Source organism: Cibotium barometz, chromosome 13 (genome assembly GCF_041138505.1).
Source record: "Cibotium barometz isolate CiBa-2024 chromosome 13, ASM4113850v1, whole genome shotgun sequence".
Classification (NCBI taxonomy): Eukaryota; Viridiplantae; Streptophyta; class Polypodiopsida; order Cyatheales; family Cibotiaceae; genus Cibotium; species Cibotium barometz.
The window spans coordinates 9,660,342-9,676,634 of NC_141058.1; the positions used below are offsets into that span (position 1 = coordinate 9,660,342).

Below are 16,293 nucleotides of genomic sequence, written 5' to 3' on the forward strand. Positions count from 1 at the left end.
GAGAAATGCCATACGCATCCACTCAAGATCATCTATCGGCCAGACAAGATGGGGGTGGAAGCAATGTTCAAGCCCCTTCAGTATGTGTGGAATGAATATGGCAATGTTTGTGAACATAGCAAGACTATTTTGATAGATGATAGTCCCTACAAGGGGTGTCCTAACCCTCTTGAGAACTCCATCTATCCACAGACATTTGATGTTAACCAAGGTCGTGTAGCTAGACACTTCATAAAAAACCTTCAAAAATTGTACTTTCCACGAAAATGATGCGACACAAAAATAATACACTCTTTTCTACAATTTGTACCTTGGTGTTTATAAATGCGTTCAACATCAGAGAGACTAGCTCAAGATTTCTAGATTGTGATTTCATGGAAGAATTCATTGTATTATATACAAGCTCCTCAATGAAGAATGATATTCTAAATGTAATTTGATGGAGAAAATGTGTTTTTATGAAAAGGTATACTAATTGTGCTTTGATATTAAATGAATGCGTGCATGAATGCAAAATATACTAGAAAAGTTTAAATCTCAAATTAGTCTCGGTATTGTTGTTTTGAATTTTATTTTCAAGTATATTGTTGAAGTTATATTGGAAGAAGCAATTTCTTGTATGGTAGCTAGAATGCTTGAATCAATTCCAATTGCATTACTTTGATCCAAATATTTGTCTAAAGTGTTGGATCTTTTGATGTTTTACCACATGGTCAAATATATAGGAAGAATTTTTTTTGTATCATATAGCTACAATGCTTTTGCCAATTGCAATTGCATTGCTTTGATTGAAATATTGGTATGAGTTATATTATCAAAGGTATCAAGTTGGTGTCTATTGATATTTGGCCACATGGTCGAATATTTTTCCTCTTAAAATATGTTTTTCTAAGTATGATCTACACATATGTCTTGTATGCATATTAATGTGGGAAGTGTTGTAGCATGTGTGTATGGAAATATATTCTAAAATGTTCATTACAACTATATGCATTGTTGCTTCTTAATTCAATAGTCCTATAATATTGTCTTTTGTAATCTTTGGCCACACGGTCAAAAATATACTTTTATGAAGTATCTTGTGGTCATGTAGCTAGACACTTCATTAAAAAACTTTAGAATTTTACCTTCCGCAAAATGATGTGACAAGGCAACAATACATTCATGTCTCTAACTTATACCACCTTGGTGTTTATAATTGGAGACTAGCTCAAGGTTTTTGGGTTGTGATTTCATAGAAGACTTGATTGTTTTGTAAACAAGATCATCGTGGAAGAGTGATATTCTAACTATATTTTGATGGAGAGAACGGGCTTTGATGAAAAAATATACCAACTGTGCTTTGATATTAAATGACTGCAGTATGAATGCAAAGTATACTAGATATATTAAATCTCAAATTAGTCTCATTATTGTTGTTTTGATTTTTATTTTCAAGGGTAACGTAGATATCCTTTTTCCAACTTAGAAACATTCAGCACAAATATAGACAAAAAGAATATAGTGTGCTTTGATCTCAAATAATTCTAAGTAATATTTTTTGGGATTTTCTTTTCGAGACTATTAACCACACATACATATTCTTTCCAACTTACTAGAAAGAGCTAACCCCAGAATTATAACCATACTATTATATTGTATGGCGACTATGCATATGTAGTCAAAGGTCAAGGGTTGGAGAGAGAGAGAGAGAGAGAGAGAGAGAGAGAGAGAGAGAGAGAGAGAGAGAGAATGCATTGATGTCCAAGCATCATGTATTAATATAAAGTGAAGTAAAGAAGAAATTCCTTAGGAAAACACACATACTCTATAGTTTTCTAGTTATTTTTTCAACATTTAATTTGCTTTATTCTCATAGATAAGGTAAACTTTTAGGTTTGGCTATAAAAATACAAATATTTCTATACAAAATGCACAAAAAATAGGTCTATTTCTCAAAGTGGGACTTAGGAAATTCCCAAATTTCCCAATATGGTGTTCAATATGCAATCATTTCCTTGTGAGCTCTCCCGCTTCCCTCTTCTTGCTTGCTTGCATGCGCATACTAGATAGGTTTGATTTTAGATTTTATTCTTACAATAGCTTTTTCTTCTTTCCTTGCCTTTGTGAGAGAGAACCATCACAAAGGACCATCTCTTCTTCCCTTTATCAAGGCACTAAGAGCTTTGCCTTCACCCCTTTAGCAAGAATTCCAATGTGACAATGGAGTGAGGATGAATTTATTAGTAGAGCAAAACCCTAATTTTTTTAGTGATTTATATAAAATTAGATCTCAAGAGGCTTAGATTTCATTATTTTGATTTGAGAATTATCTTAGCAATTGTGATTTGGAGCAAAATCCACTCCGAAAACATGACCATTAAGTTCCATTAAGCTGAATTAGAGTGAAGTTATCAATTTTTGCTCATGTATTTCATATTTTTTCATAATTTGTTCATGCATTGTGGAATTGGTTGAGTAGAAGCATGCTAAACCATCAATTTTTATTTATGCATTTTATGTTTTATTCATGCATTATGAAATTGGTTAAGTAGAAAATCTTTTAATTGGTTGCATCACAATCATTAATTAGGATTAAAGATACTAAACACATCCTATCAAGTCTGAAAAATCACAAAACTACTTAAAAAAAGGCCAAATCAACTCTCGGGTAAGAGACAAGAGCCCACACTCCCACATTAAAAGATATAAATCTAGACACATGAACCTACATACGTCAACTCTCGGGTAAGAGACAAGAGCCCATACTCCCACATAAAAAGATGTAAATCTAGACACATGAACCTACATACGTGAACCTGGAGACATAAGCCATGAAAAGGACAGAGCTTTTAACCCATGAAAAAGAACGGTAGCGTAGCAAGACACAAGCTTCACTCTACAAGGCAATGAGCATCACCATAGGGGCACTATCTAGAGCATGCTATGAAGTCGTGCCTCATGGAAAGTGGTTTTTTTAAATGGATGGTCCTCACAGAGTTGGCTATCAAAGTTGATTCGGCCACCAAGATCATCAAAGTGATTTGCCTACTCAGAGAATACCATAAGGTAGCACTCACGGAAGTGCTTTTTTTTGGAGGGGGGGAGGAGGGGGTAGGTGTGAGGTCTTGACCTTTGAGTCCGAGTATGCTTGTTCTTGTTCAACAAGGCACAAAGTCCCTCCACTTAGTCCTACTTTGGCATGACAACCTTCACATGAGCCTTGTTTCCTGACTCTGTACTATCACCTTGAACCTTATGTTCATAATGTGTCTTGCCTAAATTGAAGATCCCAGTCTTCTTAGACGTCCCAAGTTTTACCTACTTGAACTCCGTCTCGGGCTGTACATTCTACTTTTGCACTCACTTTGCCCTTTGGTTGGATATGAGTGCTTTCCACAACCAAGTTCCCTTCTAACTTCAGTGAGCCACCCAGCTGCCACTCTGTCCCACCCAACTGCATGCACACTACCACTTGCACATCCAGCTGTTTCCATCTTTAGGTAACCTGGGCCAAGTCTCCCTTTGGACTTCAGTGAAACGACTGCCACTTCGCGTCACCCAACCATCTGCACAACTTCTACTTTGCCCAAATGGCTATTTCCATCTTCCATTAGCCTTGGTGAGCCAAACGACTTGGGTCCACTTGCCCAACTCTAGTTGTACCTGTTCATGCCCTCACCCAGAGTGCTATGTGCCCAGCACTACGGTTCCATGTCTTGTGCTTGAGCGCTTGCAAGTAGTCCCCTTTATCAAACTTGCTTTCCACAGTCATCCAACTCATGAGCCATACAACCTGAGTTCACCTGCTCAAGTCCACCTATACCTGTTCACCCCCTCATACTACAGAGTGCTATGTGCCCAGCACTACGGTCCTTGTCCTGCACTTGAGAGCTCACAAGTAGTCACCTTCTTCAAACCTACTTTCCCAAGTCACACAACTCTGTGCCTCAGCAGTCCTTGTTGACCTGATGTGGCACGTTCCCGCTCAAAGAAACTTCGCCCTCCTTGGATTGCTGCAGTTCGGGCCATCATGGGTCCCAAAGTGCTTGTGGCACCTCAAAACCCATGGGTGTTGCTGGTGAATCAAACGTGCATCGCTTAACGGCCCGCACGGTGACCTTGTGCGCCACTTGATGGCCTGCACAGCCACATCCTTGGACCACTGCATGGCCCGCTTCCCTTTATTGAAATCAAAGACCCGGGGCTCTTCGTGCTGTGTCTCGGCCTTACCCTCACCCAAGTGCGGTTTTATTCGATGTTGCTTTATTCGGGCAGCTCACGCACCTCGGCGGGCTACACGGCCACATTGGGACCACTCGGTCCAGAGTGCTGCTTGCATTGCCCAGGGCTCTTGGTGCCTTGCTAGGCCTTACCCTCACCCAGGCGAGTCTTCGGTGTTGCGGTCGATGGGTGATGCGTGCGCCTCTTCTGGGCTACACGGCCACCACAAGGGGGAGACCCCTCTTGGTCCGATTTGCTACTCGCGGGCAGCCTGCACAGCCTAGGGTTCTTGGTGCCTCTCCTAGGACTTACCCTCACCCAGGCGGAGAACTCAATGTTGCCTTTGGGGTCATGGGTCTCTTGGTGCCGTCTTTGGCCTTACCCTCACCCACATGCCCGATGTGTGCCACCATCATTACATCTTCCAGGTTGGTTACCGTACCGTAGCTCGATGGTCTTTGTGCTTTGCCACCATCGTTACATATTCCAGGTTGGTTACCGTACCATAGCTCGATGGTCTTTGTAAAGGTTTGTTGCTTGGCTCTTGTTAACCTAAAAGGGATGTTAACACCTTCTGTCACACCTGCACTGTGAAGGAGTGCGGGGCTTGGCATGCTTGCCTCACTTGAAGTGATCCTTGGTTGATCTGAGAAGGGCCTTCGGCTCCTCCGACCTAACCCGTGTTCTATATTGCGAAGGAGTGCGAGCTCCCGCTTTGCTGCGTTCACCCTTAGGCTTGATCCTGCATGATCTGAAGAGGGACTCGGCTCCTCTGGCCTATCCCGTGCTTTGCACTGTGGAGAAGTTGGGGCTTCTGGTTTGCTACATCTGCCCAAGACGTGATCCTTGTGATCTGAAGGGGCTTTGGCCTAACCCATTTGCATCGTGTGATGAGAGAGGGTGGCTCCATTGCCACAAGGCACACCATGGCCTTAGTGGACGTCTTTGTTGCTTACATGTTCCCCAAATGATTGGCTTGGCAGCTTGCATTCTACTCTTGGACACCACACCAACACGACGTCCCATTCGGCCGCATCCAGTTTCTTAGCATAAGCAAACCCGACCCCATAACCGGCACTGTCTCTGCGTGCGTGGCCCCTTTGCTTCCTTCTTTCCTTGACCTTTGAGTGGCTACTAGCCCGCAGTCCCTATCTGAGGTGCTGTCGATCTATAAAGTGCCACTTTATCCCATTGCCTGCCTCGCCGTTTTCTTCAAAGCAAGAGATCTCGAGTCCTCTGTTCCTCTTGCTTGAAGTGTTGTCAGTCCCACACCGGGATCAAGTTGTATGCTTCTCTTATCTACTCAAGTGCGTTGGGACCTGTCGGGCCCTTGCCAACATCTTTAGTTGGAGTTGCACCCGAAAACCTTACCTCACATGGAACCCAATGGCCCAATGGTCTCATGGCGAATCAGCCAACTTTGGAATCTCTTCGAACAGACCGTGCAGTTGCGATTCCCTCAAAAAATTGATCAGTTTTCATATATAGCATGTCCCCAGATTCTATCGTTTGGGCCCCCGTTGGGAACTGCATTGTTTCGGGACGCCTTGCATTGGCAGCTCGGGGTCTTGATGAGTTCGACCAACCACACCATCCTGTGCCTCGCTTCCCATTGCTCGAGATAGGTATAAGCAACCATGGACAAATTCCTTCATCTTGATGCTCAAATCTCAATCGACAACTTTTGTGCCATTCGGCTCGTGGCCATCGTCACATAGTCTCAACCCAACTTGCTTCATATAGTCTCAACCCAAATTGCTGTTTTTGACGTTTTCGCCGTTCTTGCCGTTCTTGCATCACACGTCTCACATAGGCTTCCAAAACTAACCGTGCTCTGATACCAAGTGTCACAAGCCCAGGCGAAGTGGGACTCGGACATCTAGCCCGTGAGGCGGCCTTCCACCAACCATGCACCATAACATGGCTCTACCGGCCCGTTGAGCGTGTCTCGCGTGTTTTCTTTGCGGGTCTCACCGTTCACTTGCCTTCATGCCCGACCCGACTCCCATGGCCAAGGCTTGGGACTTGCCTTCCATCCATGATCCGTCGGCCCGGTCGTGTCTTGGCTTGTCGGCATAGCACGGCTCGACAGCTCGCCGGTTTGCTGTTTCCACTATTTCGGTCCCATTTCCATGTTCCGGCAATCTCACCGTCAAGACAAGGAGGGCAACCCTCGGAGGCACTCCACATCACGGAACTTCACTCGCAACATAGGAGGCCTAACGTGCTTACCCGGTACGTGAGTGCTTCTACGTGTGCCTAACATGGGTCGGTGTTATGCCGCTCCATTGCACTTCACACGAAGGGCCTTGGATAGTATTCCCACCTGAGAGTAGGGAAAGGAAAGCCAAGACCGAGACCAACGAGATCTCCCTATGCAACACTTGGGTAAAACAACTGTTCTCCTCCTACCAGCGCTTTTTGCAAGTCGACCAACTTCCCGTCCGTCACAAGGGCCATCGCTTTTGCCACTACAGCTCTCCACACTGAACCAGCCGACTGTTGTATGGCCTTCTATATGCTGTATGATCAGATCTGTGGCTGCTCCACACACCGTACGACCAAGCTTTTGCCCGTCGACTGTACGACCAGTTCAGGCTGTTGATGGGCCGTCACCTGGTAATAGCTATCTCACTAGACAACCACACAAGGAAAACCTACAGATCGTGAAGGCGACTCTTGGCGTGGTGAGAGAGAGAGAAAAACAAAAACAGAGTGTTTTTTTTCTTTGGCCTTGCTCTACCGTTGCGGATAAGGATGTCGTGGAAGAGGTCAGGGCCGTCTCCTGCTCAGTTGGAGATGCTTAGGCATCCTACATCGCTGGTGCAATCACCAATCATCCAAAGAGCTAGATTTCCTTGTTTTTTTTTGTGATTTCATATTCTTAAAATATTATTTATTACATTAGTCTTGCCATCATGGTGTCCCATCTCTTTTTATAATAGTCACTCAAAAGTTACAACTAAATGGAAATTGTTAAGAGAATGGTTTAGAAATTGTTACATTAGAAACATCTAGACCTTTGATATTCCCATCAAATGATTAAAAAACAAAGAGAAATGTTGGTAGTATCTTTGTAGAGGGTTGGCATTATTTTGGGACATAGCATAGATGACATTCTTGTCAAACATAGAGGATAGGTATCACCTTGGATACTATAGTTTGGAGACCTAAAAGAAAAAAGAAAAGAAGACTATGACACTCTTGCAAAGCAAGAGTGGAACTATCAATGAGACATGAAACCTAGGAGGGAAAATCCTCAGCATTGAACGTCCCATGCACCAAGACAATGATAGATAAAACTATATCACATTGCTAATTTGATGCAAAGAATGGTACATAGAACATTAAATCCTTGGGAAAAAATCAATTTCACTCGCTTCAAAATGTGTAACTCTTTTTTGCACGATGTGATAGCAAATGGAGCCCAGTGGCATAACTCCATAATATTAAGCAATATGAGCATGAGTCGATGAGAAGAGTTGATGAGAGATTATGTCTTACGATTAAAACATTTGAACTCTCAGTGCTATGGTGGCTCATACATGGGGATAGAGATAGTGTGTGTGTGTGTGTGTAAAGTACACGATGCAAGTACAATATAGGAGAGGCAATATAATAAAACCAGCTCTATTGATCCATTTGCATAAGTACCTTTAAATAGGCCTTGAGTACATTATCCAGGATCATGCACATCCTACCACATTATCAAAAAACTACATCCCTTCCATTCTTCTCTTTCCACATCATCTCCTATCTACTTGGATATTACATGCACCTTTCCTCGTGCCTTTATGCTATACTATTCCCATGAACTCATTGTCCTGTGCATTTCATTTACCTCCCATATCCCGCCATTGTGCTATTTGGTACCATTTTTCTCAGTACCCCCCCTTGGTGCCATATTGGCCATACTTCCAGGGGTAGGTGTGAGTCACATATACATAAACATGCATAGACATTGTCACGAGCTGCATCATCGGTGCTCAGGGGTGACCATAGCCTACATCTTCTTTAGGGTTGCCTAAGCCCTTCATTTTCATAATACTGGCATAATCACCAGAAATATACACACAGTGCATCATCGTAATTGTTATACAAAGCATCAAGCATAGCCTTCATGCATAGACGCATTATATTTGAACATTTGTGAGAGTCATTAGTCATTGGAGCAGTTACATCCATCATTGGATTAGCGGTATAATCTTCCATACATGGCATGGATTGCATCATTAGCATATATAGAAATTGCATCATAGCATTGGTAGGCATCATCATTGAATCATCATAGCATGAGCATGACATAGCATCTTCATTCATGGCTTCTTTGGGAAGAATCCATTCATCATAGCATAACTTGGAGTCATAACCTCCACAGAAGAGGCATACCATAAGCATAGACATCATAATACCTTCCGTCATCATCATCTTTGGGACATATATCCTCATTGGTCTTCATGGCATCATAGTTGTTGGAGTAGCATTCATAGTTTTTGTGACATTCTTCATAGTTAACAAGGCATCCATGGTCTTCACACATTCTCCACCATAAGCATACATTGACAAAATGCATTTTGAGCATATCATTGGCATAACATAGCATTGGTAGGTCCTCGTGGGGGCATGGAGGAGAGCATTGACATTGCACATACATGGCATTGAGTGCTAACAATGGCAACAAACGCTTTACTATGCTCACTGCATGCTTCTAGGAATCACGATATTACCATGTGTAGACTCCCTCGACCTCGACTACTAGTTTAATTACCTATACCACCTTTAGCTTTACCAGTTCATACCGATGTGGCTATAGATCATGCACATCAAAATGTACGAAACTATTCAAGGGGTATGCATAGGGTACCCATGACGTACCTCTACCACCACCAGTCTTACCACCATAACCACCTTCAAGCTACATCAAGTTTTGATTGAGGAATCATAAGAAGAAAGTGAGTATCCTCACAAGTTAGAGTTGAACAATGACAAATGTGGATTTTACTACTCTAACGGTCCATGTACTTAATTGTCAGAATTCACAATAGTGTCGCCATGTCCAAGCACAACCTAGGACAGGTATTTCAATTTGATTGGCTAAAAATCCAACATAATATTTGGCACTTGGCCAGATAATACTCCCTCCTTTGTGTGACTTTTGGTTATTGCTGTTATATTCCTTCCATCTCTTGAATTTTATATGCTCATGATCTTGCGAGAGTGATCATGTTTAAAAAAAATCGAGAATGATTCTTGAAAGGCCGCTATCGGAAAGGCCCAATGAAATTTATGTAATGCACTTAAATACGCCCCCTCTACCCTAATAGGGGGCCAATGTTTGCAAAAAATAGAAATGCATTAGATTAGTTTATTGTTGACTAACCTTTGATTTAAAGGTTTTTGAACCTTAAATGTAAAAAGTTTATCTAGCAGGTTGAAACGTTACAACCATTGCACCATCCACTTCTCTCTCTCTCCCTCTCTCTTTGCTTGTAGCATGCAACCACTTCTCTCTCTCTCTCTCTCTCTCTCTCTCTCTCTCTCTCTCTCTTTTTTTTTTCGTAATAGAAGATATATTATCATGTGATGTACTAGCTTTCTCTCACTAAATTACTCAGAACCACACATGTAGCTAGGAGTACCCTCATCCAATATATAGCCGTGCCATTCTCCACCAAATGAGCTGACCTCACAAACAACAAGGAAGAGACTTGCCACAATAGTAGCCCTTTTATACGACCTATGTGAGCTATAATATCCACTTTTGTATCAAATATGAAGGCATTGGACTAGTTAACTAGATATGCCACAAACCTGTCCACCTGAAAAAATGAAAGAAAACTGAGTGTTCTGGGTTATCCGATCCATTCGGAAAATCTACTTCTCTCTCTCTCTCTCTCTCTCTCTCTCTCTCTCTCTACTTTTGCAGCATGACGTTGCTTGTAGCACTCTCTCTCTCTCTCTCTCTCTCTCTCTCTCTCTCTCTTTGCTTGTGGCACGACATTGCCCTCAAAACAAGGACACACACACACACACACACACACACACACACACACACACTCTTAGCCTTGCAACCTATTCTTCTTTGTATGACACAATGTGGGTAGAGAGATGATAGAGAGGTGCCCTCTGTGGGCCTAGGTAGACGATAGTGTTTTGGTGTAAATGGCACATAGTGGGTAGAAAGACAAGAGAGATGCATTCCCTATAGGCCCAAGTAGACAAGAGGAGACATAGAGAGTGAGCCCATCATGAGAGGCAAACGACAGTAAGGTGCCCCTCATGACTAAGTGACACATCATGAATCAGGAGGGATCTATGGTTAGAAAGTGGCGTCGCGAACGGGATTTTATCAACATCGTTGGATTCCCAAGTGAAATACGAGTGAACTGTGGGTAAACTCGGGGGTGAACTAAGGAGACCTTTTTCGGCAAGAAAGTGAACTAAGAAAACATTTTTAGGTAAGAAAGTGAACTAGGGACCAAAATATCAAGATTTAAATTTAAAAACACTCTCCACAACTTGCTAGAAAGTATAGCATAGTGGTTAGATGTTGAGAGCTTGAGCGGATGGTTCCAAGATCGAATCCTCTTTTGCATTGAGCTCAACCCCTCCAAAATTTTTAAGTCCCCAAAATCCTCTTGAGTTCACCTTGAGTTCACTTGCTCGACGGGAATCCGATGGTCTAGATTAGGTAAGATCGCGACACCTCTTTTCAGCCTTAGATCCGACTTGATTCATAATGTGTCATTAAGTCCCCAAAATCCTCTTGAGTTCACCTTGAGTTCACTTGCTCGACGGGAATCCGATGGTCTAGATTAGGTAAGATCGCGACACCTCTTTTCAGCCTTAGATTCGACTTGATTCATAATGTGTCATTTAGTCCCGTGGACAAGGTGCCCTTGTTGTGCGTAGGTTTCCGAGAGATTAGAGACATTAGATTTACGCGATCGCCTAACAATGGGACAAGAGTGACGGTCCAGGTTCACGACGCGTAAAGAATTGCATGCGTTATTATTATAAATATAATAATATTTGCCTTTGGCGCCACGAGGTTCCGTTAAAGCGGCGTTACGAGTACGTATTACTGCTGCGGTGGAACTATTGCCTTGATTTGAGAGCCGAAGTGGACCAATGCCACGTCACCGTGAGAAGGGACGTTCCTCGTCGCGTCGGTCGTGGATGGTGGGTGGCGCAATCCATCAACAGGTGAGACGACAATGAACGATACAACAATAACATATTTTTCGGGCGCGTGGGGCCAATTTGAGCTTACTGCTGAGGGCAGCGACGCTGAATGCAGCGTGTCCGATATTCCATTTTGCGGAAAAAGAGGCGGTGGTCACTGTGGCGTCGTGTTTCCGTCCTCGACTATGCAATCCAGCTTTGTGGTTGTATTGAGTGGCAACAGTGGCGTTGTTTGGCTTTTCGTACGCTCTGCTCCGTTCCTTTAGCCACCACATTGCTTTGTCGGAGTCACGTAATGTGGGTCCCGGCATCTTAGCACCTGATGCTCACATCCGCGTGTGAACCCATCAATCTACTCTACATACATACACTTTCGGCGTCCCCCCAATTAAAAAAAGAAGGAAAAGAAAGCGTCCGCCGAGTCACCTTGCTTGGCTTGGGAGCAAGAGGCCCACTGTCCACCTAGTTAGTGGGTAAGCGAGCTGCGAGACCCAAAGCCGTGCAAAACTATTTTACTTCGCACAAAGACCATAATTATTATCTGGACGCGAGGGACGTCGATGATTGAGATCGTTCACTTGAATGAATTCAAAGACAGCATTCAACCCCTATGATTTGCTTGACAAACTCAAACTCATAACAAACGAACTCAAAACCAAAAGTGGTGCTGGTGGTGGAGGAGGACAAATCACGGCCTCTTCCAAGCCTGCGTGGAAATTGGGAGAACGTGCAGGGGGAGTTAGAAAAACTTGGCTTTGTCGGGGGCGAATCTCCATGTGCGTTGGGCTCCGAAAAGTAAAAGCAGTAACAATGAGCGCTCGAGTCTCTATCCTAGCTTTACTGTTTCTACACTGATTACTTTGAAGGTTGCACTCAAAGGTTTTGATAGAGAGAGGAGGATTTTCTACACTCTGCACGCAGACTTAGGACTGAGGAGTCCGTTCACCTGCGTTTGTCAGAGCGTTTTCCAATATAAAATTAGCTTTGCCACAGCAAGCATTTTGCAAGCTCATCGACTGTCCTCTTTGTGCACTCTTTTTCCTCTTCGACCAGCGGCTCAGTGGGCATGCTCCCTGCGCCCTGCGGCCCTCCCTTCTAGGCATTGGGTTTCTCGCACTTGCATAATTAACCCCCCCCCCCCCCGTGGAAGTAAGTTGAATTCTTCTCTTCACAATGGGCACATCCTTAGCTTCCAGTTTTGTAGTGGCCCTCCTTGTGGTAGTGGTGGCGGTGAGCTCGCAGCTTGCTTCAAGCGACGCCACAGGCTTCGCCGCCGTCGGGGCCGGCACTTACATTGTGCATGTGGCTAACTCGCAGAGGCCGGCAAACTTCGCCAGTGACGGGGAGTGGTACAGCTCGGCTCTCGCCTCTGCCAAAGGCCTTCAGCTGGAACATTTGGATGCAGAGCAAGATGGCCCCATATACGCCTACGGCACCGTCTTCCATGGCTTTGCAGCCAGGCTCACGGAAGCTCAAGCCAAAGCTCTGGAGAAGATGGACGGAGTGCTGAGCGTCATGGAAGACAGCGTGGCGCAGCTCCACACCACGCGGACGCCCGAGTTCATGGGACTCAACACCTCCGACGGGTGGCCGGCTTCCGAGAACGGCGACGAGGTCATCATCGGTGTCATGGACTCCGGTATATGGCCGGAGAAGAAAAGCTTCGACGACACTTTGCTCGGCCCGGTGCCAGCTCGCTGGAAAGGGCAATGCGAGGCTGGGACTGATTTTGACCCCTCCCTCTGCAACAAGAAGCTCATCGGGGCGCGCTCCTTCTACAAGGGCTACGAAGCCGCCGTCGGGCCCATCAACGAAACGACGGAGTACAAGTCTGCGCGCGACAGCGAGGGCCATGGCACCCACACCTCCTCCACGGCTGCCGGAAACTACGTGTACCGGGCAAGCCTCCTGGGATCCGCCTCGGGCACCGCTCGTGGGATGGCCACCCGTGCCCGCATTGCCGCCTACAAGGTTTGCTGGAAGGGAGGGTGCTTCAACTCCGACCTACTGGCCGCATTCGACCAAGCCGTCGTCGACGGGGTAGACATCATTTCTCTTTCCATCGGCGGCGGAGTGCTGCCCTACTTCCTGGACCCCATCGCCATCGGCAGCTTCGGAGCCATGGAGAAGGGCATTCTCGTGTCTAGCTCGGCCGGAAATGGAGGCCCCTCCCCACAGTCCATCACAAATGTTTCCCCATGGCTCCTAACCGTGGCAGCCAGCACCCTCGACCGTGACTTCCCGGCTACTGTTAAGCTCTCGAATCGTGCTACATACAGAGGGGTGTCCCTTTATGACGGCAAGGAGCGCGAGGTACATCCCTTTTTCTTCTCCCAAATCACTTCATAATTCAAACCACGAATGATGCTTGTTGCTAGGATTTGTTTTTTTTTCTCTATATTGTTTCGTGCTATCCTCAGAACCTTTTCTTGTTTTGTCTATGCCTTGATTCATGCTGAAAGCTTTCCCAGTTTCTGTCGCCTACATAAAGCTCCATGCGGAGTCACTTGGCCTATATAAACTGCCTATTTGTGAAGCAGATTTCTGCATGTCTGCCTATACAATGTCACGTCACCCTTTAGATAGCAACTCACAAGTTTTGCTTCTCGTATGTATGTATGTAAGAAAGATTGAATGATAGTCATAGATGAGGTGCAGCTCGCAAGTTGTGTTTCTCGTATGTATGATAGTCGCAAGGGTTTTACTTTTTAAAGCTTTCAAATTGTTTAATACAAGAACTTCTATTGTGGACCACTTCTGGTTGTTCAAGGTTTTGTTTGAATGATCGTGTCGTGAACTGACAATGGTCATGATGCTTGCAGCTACCCTTGATCTATGCAGGCAATGCGGGCTTGCCAGGTAGCAACGGAAGTTCCAATTTGTGCATGGCAGGCTCGCTGGATCCAGCATATGTGAAGGGCAAAATTGTAGTATGTGACCGGGGCATCAGTGCCCGTGCAGCCAAGGGCATGGTTGTCAAGCAGGCAGGAGGTGCAGGCATGATTCTTGCCAATGCTCAGGTGAATGGTGAGGAGCTGATTGCAGATAGCCACGTCCTACCAGCCGCTCTTGTTGGCTTTGAAGCTGGCGTTGCCATCAAGGACTACATTGCCCAATCCCAAAATCCCACTGCGAGCATCGTTTTTTCTGGCACTGTCCTTGGTGTCAGGCCTGCCCCTGTTATGGCTGCATTCTCTTCTCGTGGTCCAAATCCTGCAAACCCAGAGATACTCAAGCCCGATGTCACGGCCCCAGGAGTGAACATCCTAGCTGCATGGACCAGCAAAGTGGGTCCCACCGAACTACCGGGTGATGACCGCATTGTTGACTTCAATATTATGTCTGGCACCTCCATGTCCTGCCCACATGTCAGTGGCCTTGCTGCCCTCCTCAAGGGTGCACACCCTGATTGGAGCCCTGCAGCAATTAAATCTGCACTCATGACAACTTCCTTCAACATCGACAACACTGGGAACTTCTTGATGGATGGTTCTGACTCCAACATGTCCACACCCTTCTCCTTTGGAGCCGGACATGTCAATCCAGTTCGAGCACTCAATCCTGGCCTTGTCTATGATCTTGGTGTGCAAGACTATGTGGATTTTCTTTGCAGCCTCAACTACTCCAGCAACTGGCTAATGATGTTTACCAAGGGGAAATACAACTGCTCCAATGTAAGCCTTAGCCCTGAGAATCTCAACTATCCTTCCCTATCCTTTGTCTACAATCAAGGCAAAAATTCTTCCACGTATGTGTCCAGCATCACCAGGACTGTCACCAATGTAGGCATGGCCAATTCAGTATATACTGTAAGTGCTAACCCACCCCCTGGAGTAGCTATGAAGGTCGAACCCACTATTCTTTCTTTTTCAAGGCTGAATGAGAGAAAGAGCTATACAGTTACCTGTGAAGCAGGTTCCAAAAACCTGAGTCCTGGGGATAGTGACTCAACTTTTGGCAACATCCTCTGGTCAGACAAGACGCATGCTGTGCGCAGCCCAATTGTATTCACTTGGCAAACTAGTAGTTTGTTCTAATTCTGCTGCATTCATCACAGGATTCTATGTGTATGTACGAATCCTGCATGTACTCAACCTGCTTCAAACTTAAAACACAGTTGATGGGCACTTCTGCCTGTGTATAACCCTCACTTATTTGGAGTGACATAATACAGTGAGTTAGGTACACATGAATCCAATGTTGGATGATCACAATAGAAGACAGTTGTTCTTTGATGCTATTGGTCTCCCTTTGCACAACATAAATTTTTATATTTTACAGTGTACATCGGGTTTACTCCTCATCCCTTAGCTCATGTCATGTTCACAAGACAGAAATTGTGTGCTATGATAATGTTTTGCTGTTCATTCAATTAAAATTATGCGCCTGTAAATTGCCTCTTTGGCCTGTATTGCCATCTTAGATGGTGGACCATGGAATGCACCCTGCCATTAGGCCAGCTTCACACATATACACGGACAGAAGAAATCAAACAACCACTGGCATTTTTGGTGGGGTGGGGGCGGGAGGAGCGAGATGATGTGTATTTTTTGTGGGGGGTGGGGAGTTCACACGGTCATCACCTTGATCTGTCCGTCATAGTCGTGGGTCGACGGAGGGCTAATCAGGCCCGTACAATCAACCTGCTTGATTTTTCGCAGTCTTCATCATCCAATTTAAATTCTGATTTTCACTGATTTATCTCTCCCACCTGCTTGTCAACATCTGTACTAGATAGCTGATCTGTCAGCACCTCTTCCACCAGCTTGTCAACCATCTCACCTGAATGCTGATTTGTCATCACCCGTGACCCGTCCCACCTGCTTCTCAACAACTGTGACGGCCGGGAAAGGCCTGGGGTTGGCCTTTCCCTGGAGGAGAGGGGACCCTCTCCGCCAGGAAAAG

At 45.0% G+C, this 16,293-nt stretch overlaps 1 protein-coding gene across 1 annotated transcript; it reads left to right on the forward strand.

Annotated features, from left to right (window-relative positions):
- Positions 1–11,881: 11,881 nt before the first annotated feature.
- LOC147632343 (subtilisin-like protease SBT1.7) lies at positions 11,882–15,673 on the forward strand. The gene is made up of 2 exons (XM_086807163.1): positions 11,882–13,701; positions 14,211–15,673. The coding sequence occupies exons 1-2, from the start codon at positions 12,562–12,564 to the stop codon at positions 15,423–15,425; spliced, it is 2,355 nt and encodes a 784-aa protein (XP_086663289.1). The 5' UTR covers positions 11,882–12,561; the 3' UTR covers positions 15,426–15,673.
- Positions 15,674–16,293: the final 620 nt, after the last annotated feature.

What these genes read in the sequence shown, in the direction of transcription:
- LOC147632343 (XM_086807163.1), top strand. Translation starts at nt 12,562, where the DNA reads ATGGGCACATCCTTAGCTTCCAGTTTTGTAGTGGCCCTCCTTGTGGTA. An exon ending in ATGACGGCAAGGAGCGCGAG is followed by an intron (nt 13,702 to 14,210) that starts GTACATCCCTTT and finishes TGATGCTTGCAG; the next exon opens with CTACCCTTGATCTATGCAGG.